The sequence below is a fragment of the Passer montanus genome, unplaced genomic scaffold (assembly GCF_014805655.1).
Source record: "Passer montanus isolate IOZ18808 unplaced genomic scaffold, ASM1480565v1 scaffold45, whole genome shotgun sequence".
NCBI classification, from domain to species: Eukaryota; Metazoa; Chordata; class Aves; order Passeriformes; family Passeridae; genus Passer; species Passer montanus.
The window spans coordinates 11,264,092-11,285,179 of NW_024369373.1; the positions used below are offsets into that span (position 1 = coordinate 11,264,092).

At 38.5% G+C, this 21,088-nt stretch overlaps 1 protein-coding gene across 1 annotated transcript in view; it reads left to right on the forward strand.

The window, feature by feature from the left end:
• Window positions 1–21,088, forward strand: part of ITFG1 (integrin alpha FG-GAP repeat containing 1) — a 75,330-nt gene that overhangs the window by 44,205 nt on the left and 10,037 nt on the right. The window contains exons 10-14 of the mRNA XM_039721216.1: window positions 1,715–1,887; window positions 8,468–8,618; window positions 8,867–8,975; window positions 11,573–11,616; window positions 13,460–13,538. Coding sequence (XP_039577150.1) covers window positions 1,715–1,887; window positions 8,468–8,618; window positions 8,867–8,975; window positions 11,573–11,616; window positions 13,460–13,538 — 556 coding nt within the window. The remainder of the gene's footprint in view (window positions 1–1,714; window positions 1,888–8,467; window positions 8,619–8,866; window positions 8,976–11,572; window positions 11,617–13,459; window positions 13,539–21,088) is intronic.

Consider the following 21,088-nt stretch of genomic DNA (forward strand, 5'->3'; position numbering starts at 1 on the left):
AAATGTTGTTCACCACTGGACTGTGCAGCAAGGGAGTCTTTCCATGGCAGGATATGATACTGTCATGATCTCATTCTGGCTCTTGAAACAGCTAAATTGAGGCTTGGGTAAGATACGTGTCAGATCTGTTAAGAGCTTTTGATGTTGGTGATAGTGATCCTTCAAGATGGCAGCCCTCTGTCCTTTTGAAGGCATTGTCAGTTAGTTGACATATAAAATTTCTTCTGACTTTTAAAATGACACTGATGTTTTTTTCTGTAGCATTGAAATGTTAACCCTGTCACTTCAACTTGCAAAATTACCTTGATTTTAATTAAGATAAATTGTATTTAGCACTTCGGCAGTACTTTGGAAAGTAGGTGCAGATGCATTCTATTTCCTGTCCTGGAGAAATTATACTTTGCATTTCTTTTGTAGTTTCAATTTGATACTTTAATCTTAATTTCTTATCAAACAGTTCAGTATCTGATGCTTCTGGGGATATAGGAGAGGAATTGAAGCTCTTGAACTTCTAAATATCCATGAATAATAAAATTGTTCAAGCTGAAATGAACCTTAGGAGATCCAGCCTCTTGCTTTAAGCAGGAGCAAACTGAATTCAGACCATGTTGTTTAAAGGTTTGTCCAGTCACACTTGGAAAACCTCCAAGGACAAAGATCCTGCAACTTCTCAGGGCCTCGTTTGCTGTTTAATTAGGTTGTTTGTCTCTAGTCAGAACCTCCCTCGTGTCAGTCTGACCATTTTCTCGTGCTCTTGTGCCATGTATCCCAGCAGAGAGCCTGGCTCCATCTCCTCAGCTGGCTCCTTGCAGGCATTGCAAGATTGCCTAAATCTTCTGTCCTCCAAACAATCCCTGTGCCCTCAGCCTGTCTTCTGAGGAAACACTCAGTGCCTGACCATCTTGTTGACCCTTCTCTGAACACACTCAGTATTCTCAAATCCTTTGTGAACTGTGGGGCACAGAATCCAGATGCAGATGAGCAAGTGCTGTATCCAAAGAAGTCCTGGGTCATCCTGAGCAGGAGCACAAGCAGCCACTCCAGTGCAGAGCAGGTTTGCTGCCTGAGCTGCTGTGCCCAGCTTTACCTTCCTGCTCAGCAGGACCATCCCCTCCCTCAGGAGAGCTGGTACCCAGCTGGGCACTGCCCAGCCTGTGCCAGTGCAGGGCTTTACTCCCCAGTGCAGCATGATGTAGCTGAGTGTCAGTTTGCCTTTCTAGGGCCTCTCTGAATGGCCATCCTGTCCTGCAGCATATGGCAGTGTCCAGCAGTTTGGTGTTGGCCTAAAGAGGCTGCATCCATCCTCCAGCTTCAGTGATGCCTATTGCATTGTCTTACAATTCCAGGGATTCAAAAAAGAGACTCAAGATCTCATGGCCCTGATGGTTTGGTCTTTCCTACATTTAAAGATCAATAGAAATTTCAGGCAAGCCTGAATTTCAGTTAAGGTGTTCCTGAATGTTTCCATATTCTGGTTGTATTCTCACAACCTTAACTATATTTTCCTGTTCTGGAATAACTGCGTGCATAAAAAATACTTCAAATTATTTTTTTATTTTGCTGACAGAAGGGATTTTTCAGAAATAATCCTTACTTGTAAATGGTTAGGTATCCTGATGAAGTGGTGTCAGCTGTTTTAAATAGAACTACATTGTTTAAATAAATAAAATTAATTTCTTTACCTAGTTGTTCTTTTTTTTGTTTTATTTTACAGTGGATTCCAGTTTTGCAAGACTTCAGAAATAAAGACACAGTCTGGGGCTTTGTACCATATCAAAATGACAAATCTTCAGCAGAAATTTCATTTCCAATTACACTTCACATTGGAGATTACAACATGGATGGCTACCCTGATGCACTTGCTATATTGAAGAACACTTCTGGAAGGTAATGCAAACCTAGAAATAAAGCTGGCAGATTCATGTTCAATCATCATTCATAGAAATTACTAACTTTAGTGCATCTCAATCATTAAATCAAGTGACCAAGACTTTTGATCTCTGCTAAGTGTTTTCTTTTGAACCCAAGTGTGCATTTACATGCTACATTCAGAATGCATACTTGTATAGGCTCAAACTGGGACTCTGGGTGGGGAATTCCATCAGGGACTGGAGTATGAGGCAGCATTTTAAGCATTCCTCCCAGAGCTCAGGAGCTGATTCTCTCCCTTTCCTTTCCCACACCATCTTCTGTAAATTCCTGACTTCAGCTGTCAGTGCTGGCTAGTAACACCAGGCTGCTGAGAGTTGGGGAACCTGTTCCCTGTCTTATGGAGTGAGCACTGACTGGTAACTGCTGAAAAATGCACTCAGTAGTGGTTTGCCCTTTTTGAGAACCAGGAATTTACCAGTTATTTTTACAATGTCCAAGAGAGCTGAAAACAGATAACACACATACCCAAGCCCCTCAAAAAAGAAACTTCTAACACTTCTTATTAAATTTTTCAGTGTAATCTTCTCATCCTCCTTTTTTCTTAATTTTTTTCTTCATTGCTTGCCTTCCCAATACTTTCTACTGCTACCATCTGGTGCTAGGTGGGAGAGGGCATGTGGGGATGCTCTCAGGGAGCCTGTTGTACACGGAGGAGCCAGTGATCCATGTAAGAGCTGAGCTGAGTGGGTGCATTCCCGAGCTGTCGAGCACGTGCCGCCGGATAAACGCAGCCGGCCGCTCGGAACGGAGCAGCCCGTGGGCAGCTCTCACCTGGCACCTGGGGATGCTGCTGCTGCCGTGTCCTTAGCTTTACCTTCAAGTGCAGCAGCATGTTTGCATGTGAACATGCTTTTGCTTGACAGTAGGGATGATGAATAGACTTGTTTACTTGGGAGAAAAGCTGAGAGCCCTAGAGACCACGATGCCAGTGAAGCTCAGCAGAGCTGGGATGTGTGCACGTGAGTGCAGTGTGTGCTGCACAGCTGACTGCCAGCATCTGCAGACATGGAACATTATCTGTGCCATTACCTTTTGCTTCATGTTATCACTTCTAAAAGGTATTTTAACCCATGCTTTGTGGACTCTTAATGTCTTTACTTGACAAATGCTTGCGCTAATGCATTCCAAAGCAGAATAAGTCTCTCATACAGCTGTATTTGTTATCTTCCCCTATGTGGTATTTTGAATGATCTTGGGTGCAGGTTCATAGTTTGCATGTATATGGAAAACAAGTGACGACCTCACTTTGATGCTTCTGATAGTAAGAGAATTTGGTGCTGAAGTCCAAGAAGTCAATTCAGGTCTTCTAGTGGTTGCCTGAACATGAGTCACTCACTGACATTTTTGTGTTAGAATTCTTCAGATAGTGCCACACCTAAAAATGACCCAGTTTGAAGAGTAGCGTGCCTGTGTTCAGCCTACATGATGTGATTCATGACAAGGCTGTGAGCAGCTGAGCTCTGTCTGTACCTCTGAGCCTTAAAATAACAGCAGAGCAGCTGTTTCTATTCAGACACGGCAGACGAGAAGGAGGTGATGCTGGTAAGGCCCAGAACTTGCCAGGCAAAGTTAAAGCACTGGGGCCCTGAATGTCAGGTGTTTGACTCCAGACTTTCCTCAGCTGGGATTTTGCATCTTCTATTCAAGCAGACATTGAACAGAGACTGCAGATAGTCTAGAGAGCAAGCTAGAAGCAGCCTTGCCTTTGCCAAAGTAACACAGTGACGTGGGAACTGTAAAGTTGCTCTTTGCTTTTGCCTAAGCCTCAGAAATGTTGTGTTTTGAGCTGTACTATCATGTGTATCCTGATAGCTGGTGCTCTTCAGAAGGGCTGTGTGAAGATCCATGGAGTTCAAAAACATACTTGAAGCTCTTTTAAGTCTTAGGAGGCTCTGTCCTCTGGCTGGAGTGTAATTACAGCAATGTAGTGTCGTGTAAAATCATAAAATAGTTTGTAAGTAGTTACTCCTGTGGAAGCCCAGAAGTCGCTTATGTCTTGTTGCAATGAACTACTGTGATACACTTTTATTCTCCTTGCTTCTGAATTTGTTTGCTTGCTCAACTGAGTGCATTCCAAATTATTTTTAAACTTGACATCAAAGTTGAGTGACACAATAAGGCATAAGGACTGAAAGTACTGGCAGATGATGTGACAAGCTATTAAAAAGGAGATTCAGAAAACTGAGGAATTCTGGCAAAAAACAGAGTAAAGCAACCTAAAAATCAAGAAATACATTGCATGTTAGCATTGTATCTATCCAGAATTTGTAGAGAAGTAGTGGAAGCATGCTTTGTAGTTTGGGATGGGAGCAAAAGTCACTTTTTTCTACTCTTGCTGTGAAATGTCACATTCAGTAATAATTCAGTGGTTCTGAGAGACTTAAGCAAATACTTCCTTTTAAAATGTATAACTGGGTCACAGATTGGAGAGAATTAAAACAGTGTGGGAATTAAATTAAAAGCTGTCCTTAAATTAGAGCAAATTAAAATGAAAACCTTATTTAATCGATTTTAAACACTTCTGGATCAAGCTGTTTATTTCTTTCTCTGAAGCCTTTCATGCTACATCTACAGATCTAATTTCAGTGATTGATTACTGTGATTAAATGATAAAAGCATTTTTGTAAACTCTTGACCTCAATCTGTGCTATCGTTTAGGAAGCCTGGTTTCTACTTGCTGTCTGTAATGTAAAGAAATTAAAGCAGGCAGAAACAATTTGGTTCATCTGAAGGTATACCAGTACATGATAATGGAAGAAAAGGATTAAAATCAATTATATGCCTCCATCACAATTCAGGAAAGTACTTTCAGATCAAATCCTTACAAATCACTACAAAAGACTGAAATAAAGATACCACAGTTGGGCATAAAGTTGGTTTAGTGTCCTGCCCAGCGGCCATGTCAGGAAAATGATCAATAGCTTCAAGTATTGCCACAGCTCTGCTGTTTCATCTCCTGCCATAATCCTTTGATTTGGAATTACACTGTGTCATATTCTGACAGTGTAGAGACATTCCTTACCAGAAACAGCAAAAAGGAGTCTCACTTGTGGTTGTAGGTATTGTGGGGGGTTGAAACTTTTAAGCCTTTATTAAGACTCAATAAATTCCATCAGGTACTCAATACATTCCAGCAGGTGAAGGTGCTAAGTGCACTGTAGATCCTTACATATTTATCTGTTCAGTCTGAATTCTTGTAACTTCTGACTTGAGTCAAAACCTGTGCATTAGAATTGAAGTCCACAGGCGTTTCTCCAGGCTTGATATATACATGAATTCTGTATTAGAAATTGTGTGTGTATATAGAATATAATAGTGAAGGGATTTTATCAGTAGTTAGTAATTGGTTCAGCTATACCTCCTCTGTCTTACCTAAATGAATTCATTTTTTAACATGCTGATTTTAAATTGACTCTGGTAACATTTGAATTGTAAGTACTGCGTGTGAGTTTGTAAGCATCTATCTCCCATCTAATTAAGTGAAAGGAATTCTGTTTAACAATTGTTTCCAATTAGACACTAGTAATTGGCATCTGGCATTGCAAATATGTAATCTAAGTCTTTCAAATCCATTTTTATTCAAAGGGAATGTTTTTCACTGGTCAAGTTGACAATACTTTATGTCTGATACAGTTGATAACAGTAAAGGCTGAAACTTGGAGACAAAAAACAGCTGCATATGGAGAGTTGAATAAAAAACTTCTAAGTATGATAGACTTCTAGAAAGTTTTCTAGGTGTTCATGCTCAGTTTTAAATTAATGTATATATATTAATCCTTTATATGGAAGGACTCTTATTCGACCAAATTATCTCTTCCTAAATCATTATTAGTTGTCACTTGTCAGAAGGAAGGTTGGATAGAGGACTTCTTTTAAATGAAGGATTGATGAGCACCTTGTAATTGAGCAAATCTAAAAAACCAGAGGCAAATTCAATTATTCTGAACGTCTGAAGTAAGATAGTGGTGATTTAGATGTCCCTGATATTACTTTAAATGAACTACCCTAAAACTGACAGCATGAGAGATGTATGGAATTAGCAGTAAATATTTAATTCTAATTGCAAAGGAATATGTTAAAATAAAACTAAGACTAGTCTTTCTTTGGTGTTAAGCCTTATTAAATCTCCCTTTCCTGCACAGATGACTTTGGTCAGAAGGTACCAAATTGGGATATGATGTACTTTGGAATAAAGCTGTAGGTAGCACACAATTTCTCTGCAGCTGTGTACTGGTGGGTACAGCTCAGTATCTGAAGTGCTGCAAATGGCAAGTTAAGGGCAATAGGCTGGCTTAGTTCAGAGTTCTTGTGCTCTCTCTTGTAGCATTGAAGCTGAGTTGTTTGGTATTGACTGTTACACATTTGTAGAGCACTTCAGCATTGATTTTTTAGGTTTTACCATTACAGGAGTGTCTGTCTTTATAGGCTTTCAAGGACAGTGCTTTGTCATTTTAAGGATGCAGATGATTATCTTTGTTACAGGGAGATTCTTTCTGATGGGAACTCTTCAAAATTTTGTTCAAAATAATAGGAAAGTAATAAGCTTGCATTTATTTATTATAGTATGTATCAGACAGGAAACATGGCAGTAGATACTTCCAGTCTAGGGCTCCTTGTGTATCTCAGGCCTGAATCCTAGAAGAATTCAACTGGCAGCTCGCAGGCCAAATGCAGATGTTTCCCAGGAACAACGTGAGCAGCTGAGGAGGCAAAGAGCAGCAGGTTCTCTCCCCCCTGCAGAAAATCAGGGCCTGCAACTCCCTGTTGCTGCAGCATGGCCTGCACAGCAGCATTTCCTCTCCTGGCTGAGATGCAGTACATGGGGCAGGGGATGCTACATCTCTGAATTAATTCCTTTCCTCTACAAGAGAGCTCTCCCACAGTGCATTTCTTGGGTCTTCAGCATCTGTTTAGTGTTTGAGATTGTTTTTTTCTTCCTACTGTTTGTCTTCTGTTTCTCTTGTAGGTACAGAAGGGTGAAGGAAAGTGGCATTTCCATACTCAGTGCCACTTTGATTAATGTTTTCCTTTTTTATTTTCTTTCCTTATAACTGAGAAAAAAGTTTCCTGTAGTAAATAAACTACTTGTATCCATTCACAAGGCTTCTAGCTTAGATTGAGTAGTGTGCAGAGTATAATGCAAACGTGAGTCTTCTATCTTGTAATTATCATCTAAGTAATTTCTGACAATTTAAAAAATTCTGAACTGAAATAGTCTTTGTAAAAGTTTGTCCAAATTTTAAAAAGCTATGTCGAGATAATGAAAAAGAGAAATTGAAACAAACTGCTTAGCTCAGCTTGTCACCTTACCTTGGAGTTGGCTGTTCTGATATGGTACTTAGGTAATACATGAAATGAATGTGAGCACTTAAGAATTTCAAGTTGTGATTATGAGTTCTCAGATACAGATAAAGCAGCACCTTAAATATTGCAGATGACCTCATTTCCTTTTGGAAAATAGTTAGCTAGTTAATTCAGTGATTTGCCTAAGGAGAAGTGCCTGTGCATCCTGGCTGCTGCTGAGACACAGAAGCCACCTCGCTGTCCCCAGGGAGGCAGCAGCGTGTCCAGGGTCACTCTGAGGACGTGGTTCTGGCTGTTGCCCTGGGCTCTGACAGCTGAGCTGCCTTTACAGAACACTGCTCTGGCTCCTGGCTCTGCCCCCAGAAGGAGAGGAGGAAACTTCATCTGTTTCCATTGCTGAGGCAATGAAGGATTTTAGGATCCCAGGATGCAAACCTGCCTGAAGAGTTGGACTGGGGTTGGTAAAGTGTGAGGTTTTCCCAGTTCCAGAAGCACTGATACATTATCAGGGAGAGTGGGAACCTTGTGTCTCCCACTGACCCACACTGGATACTCTTTAGAAGGGAGATTTTTCTGCACTAGCCCTGGCACTCTGCTTGGTTTCTACATTTCTTGTTCAGTTTTGCACCTGCCTTTGTGTTACATGTCAGCTAGTGCCTAACTTGGTTTGTCTTGCCCTATTTTTACTGCACTTTAGCAGGCTGGGTTTTGTGTTTTGTATTTTGTTTGAAACAGTGGAAAACATACAAAGAGAGATTTGATTTAATCTCAAATTTGCTTAAAACATGCACTGTGTAAGAAAAAATGTTAATGAAGCTGGGATGGGAAGAAGCTGCCATGCAATAACAAAAAAGCATGGACATGTTTTAAATAGTGTTTAAGCTGACAGACTGTGGAAGGGATTAAGGAAAATGGCAGATAAGTTCATTTGTAGTTTTTTCAGAATAAAGTAAGGCTATGTTCTGTCCTTTGAATGGTTAAGTTACTCCTGTTGGTTTGGATCCATTTATTTTATGTTTTCATTGTTATAAGTCAGGCATGACAATGATTGTAGTTCTGTCTGTAAAGTTCACATAAGTACTTACAGATTTTTCGAGTACCCAGTGGCTGCCAGCTGAGCTTTTATTACATTTAACTGCAGAGCACTTAAACTATTTAATTACAATATTTTTTTAAATTCTATAATTTAGACTTATCTCAAGTTTATGTATTATGTATGTATGTTTTACAGCAATCAACAAGCATTTTTACTAGAAAATGTCCCATGCAACAACGTGAGCTGCAAGAGCGTGCGGCGCATGTTCCGCGTGTTCTGGGAGCTCTCGGATCTCAATCAGATCAAGGACGCCGTGGTAGCCACCTTCTTTGACATCTATGAGGATGTAAGTGCAGCTCCTCAGCCCAGCAAACAGCTCTGGCTGTGGCTGTGCCCATCCCTGGGCCCTGCACAGACCTTGGATTGTCCTGCTGAGCTGTGGATGGCCCTCTCCATCCCAAATCGATTTGCATTTTATTCATAGTGTTTGAAAGATATTAAAATAAATAGAAAATGTGTAAACTTTGCTGCATAGTATTTTTTCCCAAGAGTAAATAAGCATTCTAATGTAAGCTTGGGATTTTTTTCCTCTAGGGAATCTTGGATATCATTGTGCTAAGCAAAGGCTACTCCAACAAGGACTTTGCTATCCATACATTGAAAAATAACTTTGAAGCAGATGCCTATTTTGTTAAAGTTATTGGTAAGTTACCAATGCATGATAAAGTCAAAATGGGATATTGGGAAGGATGTGAATATTTGAGCCTTTGCATATGAAAACATCGTGGTAATGTTCTGTACCTGTGCCACAGCAAGCCTGCTTTGCTGGAGTTCAGGTGTGTGTCAGGTGGGAATGATGCAGAATCACCTTCCAAAGGGGCTGGTTTCATTTCAGGGGCTCCTGGCATGGTGTGTTTTGCTTACACTGCATCATCTGTTCTGAGGGTCACTTTGTATCCCTGTGGGAGTCAATTCTGCATTTCCAGCCCAAATCCACATGGCACAAACCACACCTTACCTGAGAGCACAGAGTGGCCTTGAACATGGCCAGGGTGTGTGAATTAATGAGAGCTGGTTTAAAAGGCTTGAGTTAAATTGCAATATTCATAATTAGGTTTTTAAACTGCATGCCCTTCTGTGTTCTTCAGCTGCAAAGGTGTTGAGCTTTGAGCTCATTTCTTGTCTGTCTTGCTTGATTTTTTGAGAATGAGTGAAAAATGAGGCTGTATGGAGCCTATGAAGACAAAGCTCACTAGCAACAGCTAGAGGTTCACCTTCAAAAATTGTATTTGCCTTCATGTTACTTAAATGCATCTAGTCCTCTAAAGCACACATTCTGCACACCATAAGAGAACAGAACTGCGGCTGCTGCTGGGGGCTGATGCTATTATTACTTTGTCCACAGCCTGGGCTCTGTTCTCATCGTGATAGTGTTTAATCATTTATCATGTTGGTGGAAGCCTTCTTTTAAGTAATACCATCTATCTGTAGTGTAATTCACAAAAGCATGCAGAAAATCCTCTGGGAAAATCTTACACTTCACAAAGCCACACCAGAACTATAATTGTGTGATATTTTAATGGGGAAGGGAGTAGTTTGCAACATGCTTTTTTGATTCACTCTCTGTAAATCTATCTTAAAAACTGGGGCAAGCCTTTTTTTAGCACCCTTTTAGGGTGTGAGTATTTTTGCATAGAAACCCCAGGAAATAGGAATTAATGAGGGTCTAAAAATATTTTTACTGTGATACAGAGGAAAGTATTTCTAACAAAATGTGCTTTGTGTGATTTAGTGTATCAATAAATGCATTGTGTTCACTTATTTGGCATATGGACAATGAGAACAGCTTTGCTCATTATAACTGATGTCAAATATACTTGGCCAGGTAATTTGTTCCAGGCTGAAACTGAACAGCAAATTTCAGTGTGCCCTTTTGCATCAAAATGGGAAGAGTTGGATCCACTTGCATACTCACCTATGTTTAACAGATAAAATTAAAGCTATAGTGTTAAAAGTCTATCTGTAGGTGCATATAGCCTTCAAATTCTGCTTTGTTACACACATTTGTCTTAACAGATATTGGGGGGTTTGGACTGTATAAAACATTACATCTTACTGTATATAAAAATTTCAACATTTTGAAATCACAAGCAAAGAATGGTAATTTAGGTGTCTGGAGAATTGTTAATATTCACACACAAATTATTAGAAAACTTGCTTGAATAGAACAGTGCCATTTCTGACTCATGCAGGGAGTGATTTCTAATCAGACTGTGAACATCTTACATGCACCTTTCAATATTTTTCTGGTGCTAAACATTTTGTACCCTTAACTCAATGGACCCTTAAAGAAGACAGAAAATGCTTTAAGAAACTCCTGATAGTTAGGATGACCTGCCCTCAAATCTGGTCCAAATCTTCATTTTCTGTCTGCCATGCTTGCTTTGTGATACCATAATTCATGGAGAAGTAATGTTTTTCCCTGGCTCCAGTACCTGGTGTGCATCCTCCTCCCTGCCCATAGCCATTACTGGCCTGCTGCTCAACCAAACTGTTGCCATTAGAAGTCCAAATTTTGCATCAGAATGGACCTTAGATTATTGTATGTGTGTGGGTTTTGTTGCTTTCTTCTACTACTCAGTGTGACAGGATGTCCACTGCTTACCAAACAGATGGCTTTCACTGTCCCTCATTTAGGTTTTTAACAGAGATTTCTGAATGTAACTGATTTTTCAAACTAGTAAGTTTTAAACAATTAATTGGAACAAGTGTCACAGGCTTTAGATATTAATTAGCATTATATATACCTGCTTATAATACTTTTGAATTAATAGACTTAATTGGTAAGGGGATTTTTGCTTGTTACAGCTTTTGTGAATTGCTCTAAACCAAGTTCCAAAATGATGCCTTATATAGAAGGAAAAACCTTTATTTTTTTATCACTTAAAACAGTAAAGCTGAATCTCTGCCAGTATTTTACATGGTTAGAAATGAAGAATAATGAATAAAATGTATAGTTCACTGTTTTAAAAATATTTTAATTTGGAATTTTTCTAGCTGGGAAATCTGTCCTTTTGAAGCTGGTTAACCAGTGAGGTGGGGTAAAACAGTGCTGAATTTCTGCCAAGTATGCTTCCAACATAAGGAAATGTTATGTATTACCATAAATCACAAAGAAGATACTTATTTTCTTTGTGTTTTGATGGCTACCTGACACTAGACTTTACCAGACTGCAAAGGTGGTGCTTCTAAGATGGTTTGTGAACATAAACACAACATGCTCACTTTTTGTTCTTGCAGTTCTCAGCGGCCTCTGTTCCAACGACTGTCCTCGGAAAATAACAGTAAGTGTAACTGTGGCCTGGTTTAGTATCTAGCCTCAAATAAGCTGAGGGCTAATTATACCAAAAACTCTCAATGTATTGAAAGAGCTGTTGACTGGAATAATGTATAATCCAAATCATGACTGGCCACCTTCTGCTTCTGTGAGACCCATAACTCTGGGCAGCTGCTGCTCAGAGCTGGAATTGATTGTTGTGCAGGGGCTTTGTTACCCCCCACTGGGGGTAACCAGAGACAGGAGGAACTTGGGTGCCCAAACTGGGAATTGTGCCAAGTCTTGGTGGGCACTTAGAAAGTCCAGACAAAACTGACTGTGGGGAGATCCAGCCACTTCTGGGCCCAACTCCAGCAGTGGGCACAGCCAAGGAAGGAAGTGCACTGCAGACAGCCATACACATGTGGTGTTTTCTCTTTAGATTATTTTATTTGTCTCCAGAGATCTCCAACTCACCCACCAAACTGCCAATTAGCAAATTGTTTAGCAATGTTCACAGTGAAAGCTGGCCTGAGAGAGGAGCTTAGAGTAATCAGAGGTAGCAGTAGCACTTTAGCTCTACAAAAGTTTCACATTTAATTTTGAGTTGAAATTAGAAAAACTGCTTCAAATGGGGCTAACCTTTGCTTCAAGCCTATTCGAGACATGGGGTTTAATTTCTGTTATAAAATAATGAGGTTTGATAGTATCATTAACTTAATTACAAAAATGGAAGGTTTAAAAAGCAAATCTTCACAGCAGATGTTGGTGGAAATTTCATTATCGAGATCACTGAAACACTATTGCTCCCACTGTAATAGGAGTTCTCTGACAAAGTAACATAAGGTACATTGGCCAGAGTACAGCTATGTGGCACCAAAAAAAAATTTAAATTTCACCTTATTGACTCATCTTTCATAGATCTGCATTAGCATCGCCATTGTGGTCTCCTTAGTTTTCATTCTAACCAGTTATTATTTTCAGGCTTTGATCTCATCTGTCATCATTATCACTTACTCTTGTGGTTTAAACTTACTACTTATTGAGGCATGGTGTGAAACATGTCATCATCTCTTTTGGTGTTCCTTCTGTAACTTACTTGAAAGCTCTCTGTTGGATTTGATGTCCTAATATCAGCTTTAGTTCAGCACTAGGGAAAAAAAAAAAGAAAAATTCCTTTAAAATCTGTTCCTGTAGTTGTCTCTCATCCTCTCCCTTCCCAGCCTTTCTTATTTAGGTGCATTTCTTATGGTTCATCACTCAGTAATGCACAAATTCCTTGGATGTTTGTCTTATTTTTTCTCATGACTGTACTTTGATGTTTAAGTACATTTTCTTCCTCAAGAAAATTTGGTCAAAATCGATACCAATACTTGTCAAGTCACTGTTCAATCACTTACATTAATTAAAGGAAACACTGCTAAATAATGATAAAAAGATGGAATTTGTGTAGTATTTTTCAATTCAGAAATACCATCAAGATAGTGCATTGTCTTGGTATTAAATGTTCTGCTTTTTCAGAACACGCAGTTATTTCTTTAATTTTTAGGGGTTTTTACTTTACTTATAGCTTCCAAGGAAACATTAAACCTTTTGCCAGAGGACTGAACAGTATTGCTTTCTTCATGAGAAACTAAGCATCACTTAGCCAACTGATTACTGTGATTTTGAAAATTGATTTCCACATAATGCTATGAACAAAACAGTTGCAGGATTTTGAAGTTAAAATATAAAAAAAATTAATTCTTAATACAAAAAAATACAAATTCTTAATGTAAAAACATTTTTCTTCAGTTTACTTTTTAATTACTATAGCTTTTTCTGTTCCTAAAATATTGCCTGCCTTTTTCTTTGTTTTTTATCACTTGTAGCCCTTTGGAGTTAATCAGCCTGGTCCTTACATCATGTACACCACTGTAGATGCAAATGGATACCTGAAAAATGGATCAGGTAAGAGAAACTCCCTGGGAATACCCAAGGCACAGGCTGGCTGTGTTTGTGCTTCTCAGCATCCTAAGGAGTGGGAAAAGTGACAGAGGGAATGGAATGGTTTCAATGGTGCCTTCAGTTTACAATGCCAAACCCCAAACATTCTCTTCCTTCTTTACAGATTGCATTTTTATTACAGACATTGCAATTGCATTATTTTTTCATTTGTCCTGTGCCAGTTAGGGTTGAACAGTTGGCTGTAGCAAAAAATCGTTGGGTAAAATATCACCAGTTTGTGAAACAGCATAAGCTTCTAATTGCTTCCTAAGCAATTATGTATTAAGAAACAGCAGTGGCCTTGAAATACCTCAATACAATCCTAGTAGCCAGATGACAAAGGATCAGGATAATATTCAGGACACACAGGATGTATTTGTCTGGAGTTGTTCCCTACAACTGCAGCTAACAAAATCAGATGCTGAGCAGCCTGAGGAAGCTGGAGGGGGAGTGCCTGTGTCCTTTCAGGTCATGCAGGAGCTGCAGGGATCAATCCTTAGGTAACAGGGTCAAAATCAAGGGGAAGGGCTGCTTGGTGCAACTTGGATTGGAACTAGAGCTCTCATGGCCTGAGATGGTGCAGCTGCCACAGTTTGCAGGAGTCCAAAAACAAAGCAGCCAAAGAGAGAATGATCCACTGGGCTGTGGTCCAGGCAGTGCCTGATGTTAGAATATCCTGGGGTTTATGCTGCCTTCCCAGGTGTGTACTGGTGGCTCCTAGAAAACACAGGAGACTGTACTAAGTGGTTTATTATTCTCATTTATGACTGGTAATCTTAGGACTATAATGGACTCATTTCTTGCTTAGGCAAAAATCCCAAACTCATAAGCTGAACGTGATCAGTAAGTGCAGTCATCTGTAGCTGTCACTCCAGCCTCATTTCAAATTAAACTCAGATTTTTAAAAAATGCCTCCAGTAGTTCCAGATTATATTCTGTATAACACTAACTTAAATAAAAACAATAATTTAGAGGGGAAAATGCTGACACATTAAGGTCCTGAGTCAATCTGAATCACTGGTAATGCTCTCACCATGAGTAGTGTGCTCAGGACTGTTAATTCCACCTGGGGGAAATTAAAGAGAATGAAGATGTCCTGAAATGCAAACCAGACAGCTGCAAAAACATATCTTGATGCTCTAGCATTTCTGTGCATGCTTAAATAAAGACATTTTTCTAACTCTGTGTCATGGAACAATTTACATCTTACAGATGGAATAAAACTAGCCTAATATTTGGACCTATTTCATGTGTCATTTTCCTAATTTTTTTTCTGTCTCTCTCTTCCAAGAACAAAAGCAAATGCATTTTTCTTAAACATTTTCTTTAGGGTTTGCTGAGTTTCTTTGGTTGTGGCTTTGTTCATTTTTTGTTTGTTTGTATTGGGGGGGGCAGTTCTTCTAGAAATGCAGTGTTTTTACTATTTACTCTAAGAAACAGTTATCAAATGTGATTTAGTACTGCTATATTCCCTTCAGAGCTACCATATTTACAATAATAAATACCTAACAGAGTCCAGGCATGATGAATTTCCTTTTCTGTTCTGACATTATGAAATAACAGTAATGAATTCCAAGTGTATTTATGACCCCAGCAGCATTGCTACAGGGAATTTTCTAATGCTGTCTTTGATCAGTTTCTCAACACTAATAAGTTAATAGATTTTTTTGAGTGTGTATAATTCCTGCAAGAACTTTTGAAAGTCATGTTTTCTGAAGGTATTACATTACGTTTGTAGCTAGATTTTCTTCTCTTGCAAATGTTATGTGTATGATGTGTAAATGTTCTAACTAGAATTACTGGCCTATACAGGTTGTGGTCTGGAAAAACAGTCCATTACATCACAATCATCTTCTATTTGACTGTCAGGATGTCATCAGGCTATATCAAGATATATTATTTGAGATATCAAATGATATCATCATCATTTTTGGTCCATGTATAAACCTTCAAAACATCTTTTCCACTAAGCTTTTATTCCACATTTCCATTAAGCTTTTATTCATATAGTATCCATATGCTATTTTAAAACTAATTTTCATCAACTTATTTGCCTTCCTTATACAATATTACAGGGCAATCCATATTTGAAGCTTTTAATTATCTGAAGGAGTAATGAGCTAATCAAATGTTAAAAGAATTAATCCCTTTCCCAAGAAGTAACATGAGTAAAAACAGTTCTTTTTCTGATAAAAAGGAGACTCAGCACTCCTTTTCATGTCCCCCTCCAAAGTCAGCTGTTATTTATTGCCTTTATGGCTGTGCTCAGTGGGGGAACAGTTGTTGGCTGGACCTCTGCAACCAGTCACCTTAAGTTATCCCTGCAGCCCTGGGCTTAAATACATCATAAAGTACTCAAAGCCATGGCCCCCACTCTGCTTCTGATCTCCTAAATCCTGCAGGACTTCAGTTGTGAGTTATGGCATCTTTCATGCAGGCAATATCCATGCAAAGAGTAAAATAAAAAGGCCCATATGGCTGTCCTTATCTAATTCATTTTAAGGTTCTTTGATCTGCCAAGCCTAAACTACAGGGAATTTGCATAACTATGAGGGTTTTCTTAAAAACATTGTTAGAATTGTTCTGTCTCCTATTAACATTTCCAGTATGTTGTTAAAAGATAGCAGAATAATAATTAGCATGTATTCTGTGCTTTTACTTTCACATTGCTCAATCCACTTGCAATCTTACAAGAAATACTGTTAAATTAGCTACAAGGAGTAGCAATTGCCAACATGGGCATTAGAATGGAGAAGTGCTGGGCCTTACACCTGCAGTTAATATCTCCACAGACCTTCTCTTCCTGAGAGGAAAATCAACTGCAACAACTTCTTCAAATATTTAAGGAATTTCATGCTTGAGGTCAGACCAGGTCCCATGTAAATCTGGAAGAAGTATACCAACTCAAATTTAAGTCATGTTTTCTGATCCATGTCTTCCTTTTGGAGCTATTTTTAAGGAGATCCCACAGTTAAGTGTGAGTGTCAGCCAGGATTTTCAGCTCTGCATATACATTTCCAGGCTTGTATTGGGAGAATATCTTCTGTGTTTCAGCCTGTGCTATGCACATCTGAATTTTCTCTTCCCAAGTAAAAATATGCTGGTAGAGTTTGAAATAAATAGGCTCATACTTGCAGCTTGTGTCTACCAAACATATTCATTCTGTGGGCCAGGAACAGGTGGCAGTGAATATCTCAGGTTTCCTCAAAGCTCCATATCCATAGGAAGATGACAAGAGTAGATTCACTGAATGGCTGATAGGGACCAAGTCATAATTTGTTTAAGCATCTGGATGAGTGAAGCTGTGTGGACTGATGGCCTCTGCAGCTCTCATTCCAGAGCTCTTTCATTTTGCTGCTTTTGCTTTGTTTTGTTTTAAACCTTCCATGGCAGAATGACCTTTCACATGCTGTGAAGTCGTGCCCTTCTGGTTTTCTGAAATCTGCTTACTCTTCCCTGTTGTTGCATTGAGTTCTCCTGCTGTTTAACTAAATTGAATTGTGAGGTGAACACAAATGTCTAGCAGCTATTATACTTGTGAATTTAAACATAAACATTGCAATATGTACCAGAAAAAAAGCAAAATAAGCTTATTTTCAATGGCCATTTGACTCTGCAAGGTTCATTTTGTTGAATTGTGCTACATGGAAAGAAGAGTGTATTCATGGAACAAGCTGGAATAATTTAATAATTGAATAGCTGCATTCCATGAGAGGGATTTTCTGTTTGCTATAGGTAGGAGTTGCCTTCCAGTATGTTTTTCTGTATAACTCTTTTGTTTAGAAAGCTTACTTGAACTTGTAATGTTGCTTGCAATATTTGGACATTAAAAATTACACAGCTTCCCCCTATCAGCACTATGATAATTTTATTGCTTGTTGGGTTTTAAGTTACCAGTTTTACTTCTATAATTTTATGGTGCAAAGGTATTTTTCATAAAAAAACATATTCTCATAAAAATGCATCAGGTTTGGAGTTTGGGCTTGCAGAGGTGTCCCAAGTTGGCAGCACTGCAATCATCAGTGTCCAAGTCCTGAGAATGCACTTTGAATTCACTTTCCCATGTTATTTCTGGTACTCCAGAACAAGATATTGCAGAAAAGGTTGAGGTGAAGTTGTGTACTGCATTAATCTGGAATTTCCTATTAGGGGGACTAAGGAAAAGAGGCAACCAGCTGGGGAATGAAGTTACCATTGCATATTTTAAGCAGAAAAAGAACTCTTTGACCACTACATTTCTTTTTTCCAACCAGTGACCCCCAAAGGCAATATGAAAGGAACTGAAGTAAAGCTTTCCACTAAAGCCAAGCAATTCAATTTCTCCAACTTTCTATGAAGCTTCCAAGTTTGAAGTTGTTGGGTTTTTGTTAGATTAGTTTCTTTTCCTGAAAGCTTCTTTGTAAATTCTTAGGCACAATCCATGGGTTTTTCATTACTATCAGTTATATTTTCCCTTTCTCTTACCACCAATAAGTGGTTGGCATATTTTCAAATAAAAGAAGGAGCTGCCAGCTTTATGAAAAGGAGAACTACTCAGTGCGCTTTAGCCCAGTGCTGGTGGTGGCAGCAGAGGAAGCAGCACTGCAGTGCTCCAGCTGTGCAGGGCAGGACACATGGTCCCAGCAATCACACCCAGATGTTGAACTGCCTCTGCATGGCAGGTTTTGGACTCATTTTTCCTTTTCCTAGGATACATGTGTTTGTCTAATCTATACTAAAAAATTTGTTCATGTGCTAACCTCAGTATTCAGGTAGGTGATGGTACAGAAGAATTTGCATGCAAGTCTGAGATTAAAGATACACTTTTGGAATCCTAAATAGTATTACTGAATTTTGAATTATGCAGATTGGCTTTTAATTGGCTAATTAAATGCAAATAATATTTTGTTAAGAAAAGCATAATAAAAAGAATTACAAGGAATACTTCAGGAAGCTACAAGTTTGAAATCAGATTTTCCATTAGTCTTTCAGTTCTGTGTAGTGATCTTGCACATTCTGCTGTTATTTTACAAAATAAGTTTTTTTAAACTGACTGAACACTATCAGTTTGTGCATCTATTTGTGTAGGTTCAATGAGGCTATTCCTAAATCCAGTACCATGTGTTGTCAGTGCTGGTTAACAAGAGAAGGCATTGCTCCTACATGTAACTGCTACCACTTTCCCCTGACAAAGTTAAATTCCTCAGCCTGAAATAAGCTGTTGAGGACATTGCAGTTCAGCTCCGGGGAGAACAGGCTACCCTTGAGCTTTCAGCAAGTTTACATCAGGGTAATGGAAACAGAAGGAAAATGACTTAATTCAGGTATAAAAGAACAAGTACTGGATGTGTCACAGACAACACATGGCTCTGGTTTTCAGACAAGGCTTTAGAAAGGTTAATGATACGAATTGCTTCCAATTTTATATGCCAGGCTTCAGAGGTAAGGAGATTGATTCCAAAAGGTCCTGAATGGTTTCTGAATATCAAACTCCGCAAAATCTTCCGAGGTTTGGCTGCCCAACATCATTAGCTTTTCCTTACAAATTTGATCTCTGATAGGCTGAAACCACAGAAAACCGTGTCCTGAAAGGTTGAGGATTTTACTGTGCCCAAGGTTTTTTGAAACAATAAACTTAATGATTTATGATTTAAAACAAGAATATGTATACCACCACTAATACCAATACCATAGCCCATGATATCTGCATGCTTTGAAATGGCATTTTTGAAACAAGACACTTAAGGCAAAAGACATAGTATTGAATAACTTATTAAAAAGAAAGTATTAAAAGAAATCATGTGTAACACGATCAGGAGAAGGTTTTTTAAGTCTTGTTTATAGTAATAGTTCTGCTGATCAAGTAAAACAAACTGTGAAGCAACAGCCACATCCTCCTTCTTGCCTACACTGACTTCCAAAAAGCTAAAGAACAATTTGAATGTAAGAAATAAATCCCACTTTCCTCCTTGAAGATGCAAAACTATTTTCAGATTTTCTTGGAAGAAGTAGAAAGCTGTTTTCAGTGGTTTTACAAGAGGGCAAATTGCTATGGTTGCTATTTAATTAAATGTGAAATATTTTCATAAGTAAATTAATTAACAGTATCTGGGAACTTCAGATAATGTCAGTAAACTGTTGACAGTACTCTCTGTAATTTCTCTTTTTATTTTTCATCGTGGTTCACGGCTTTTATGTTTCTCAGGTGAGCAGTTGTCATTCTTAATTACTTGGTTACAATTCTATATGGAACTTTTCAATAAACATCAAACAGAATTTATGATAGATATAGGCTGAGGAAAGCAAGGAAGAGTCTCAAAGTTCACCTGTGCTTCGTCAGCTTTAGTAAACTGGAACCTTCTACATGCTACCATCCTGCTTAGCTAATACCTCCCCATTTTAAAGGCAAATTAAAAAATAGGCATGTGCACATTTCTGCCTGCTGTATAGAAGAAAACATTCCTCTCTGACCTTTGCAAATGATCTGTTTACATCCTGAAGCGTAAGATTTCATTATCCTTACCTTAGTAGGCATAAGAACCAGCATTAGTAGCCATGAAATTATTCAGTGCTTTAAGAATTCTAGCTGCAGTATGTGACTCTCTAACCTCTTTAAGGCTGACTGCACACAGTATATGACATTTTCTTCTATTCTCTTTAATTTAGTTGACATTCATTTCATTTGTAAGATAAAAGAAAAAAAGCAAGATCTCAGTTGCAGTCTTCTCATGATCCTAAATATTTCACTCAAAAGTAATTCCAAAAGCTTTTCCTTGTTACAGCAGTACCTTGTTCTTTTGGGGAAAGTCCTTCAGCATGCAGCATTAGTGAAAAAATTCTAAAAGAAAACCTGTTTTATGTTGCAGCATGATCACGTAACATATCTGGTTTGTTTCTATAACCAAGTCAAATTAAATACACCCACCTTTGCTCCTTACTACTTGTATATTGGTAACTGGGGGTGTCAGATATTATGTACTTTGAGAATTGCTCCTGTTTTAGATTTGGTTTTTGACATCTGGAGATTGAGCAATTTAGGCAAGATCATACTAGGGAAGTCACTGGCAAGGCAGGGACAGACTCAGGACTCAAACCCTGTGCTGTGCTATCCTGTGTTCTCTCAAGTTCCTGGAAAAATCCCTGTTTTAAAGAGAAACCTGCTCAGTCAGTGCCTTGTGCCACATCTTCTGTAATTGAGAAATCTACCCAACAGTGTGCACAGTACACCTTGTCCTCACAATAGAGACCTGAAAGTTCAAATCCAACTTAAATATTTTCTCATCTGCTTGTCCATTACATGGTTCTACATGGGGAAAAAAATAAATCTAAAATGTGTATAATCTTTAGGAAGACCATTACTGTTTCTTTTTGCTAATAGCATTTTAGCTTAATAAAAAGATAACTGTATCAAGCTGATTTTTCAGATCTCAGTTGACATTTATCTTGCTTTATAAAATCTAGTTATTATAATTCTAAACACACAATAATAAAGAACATTTACGTCCTGATTAAACAAGCCTATTTCAAAACATGCC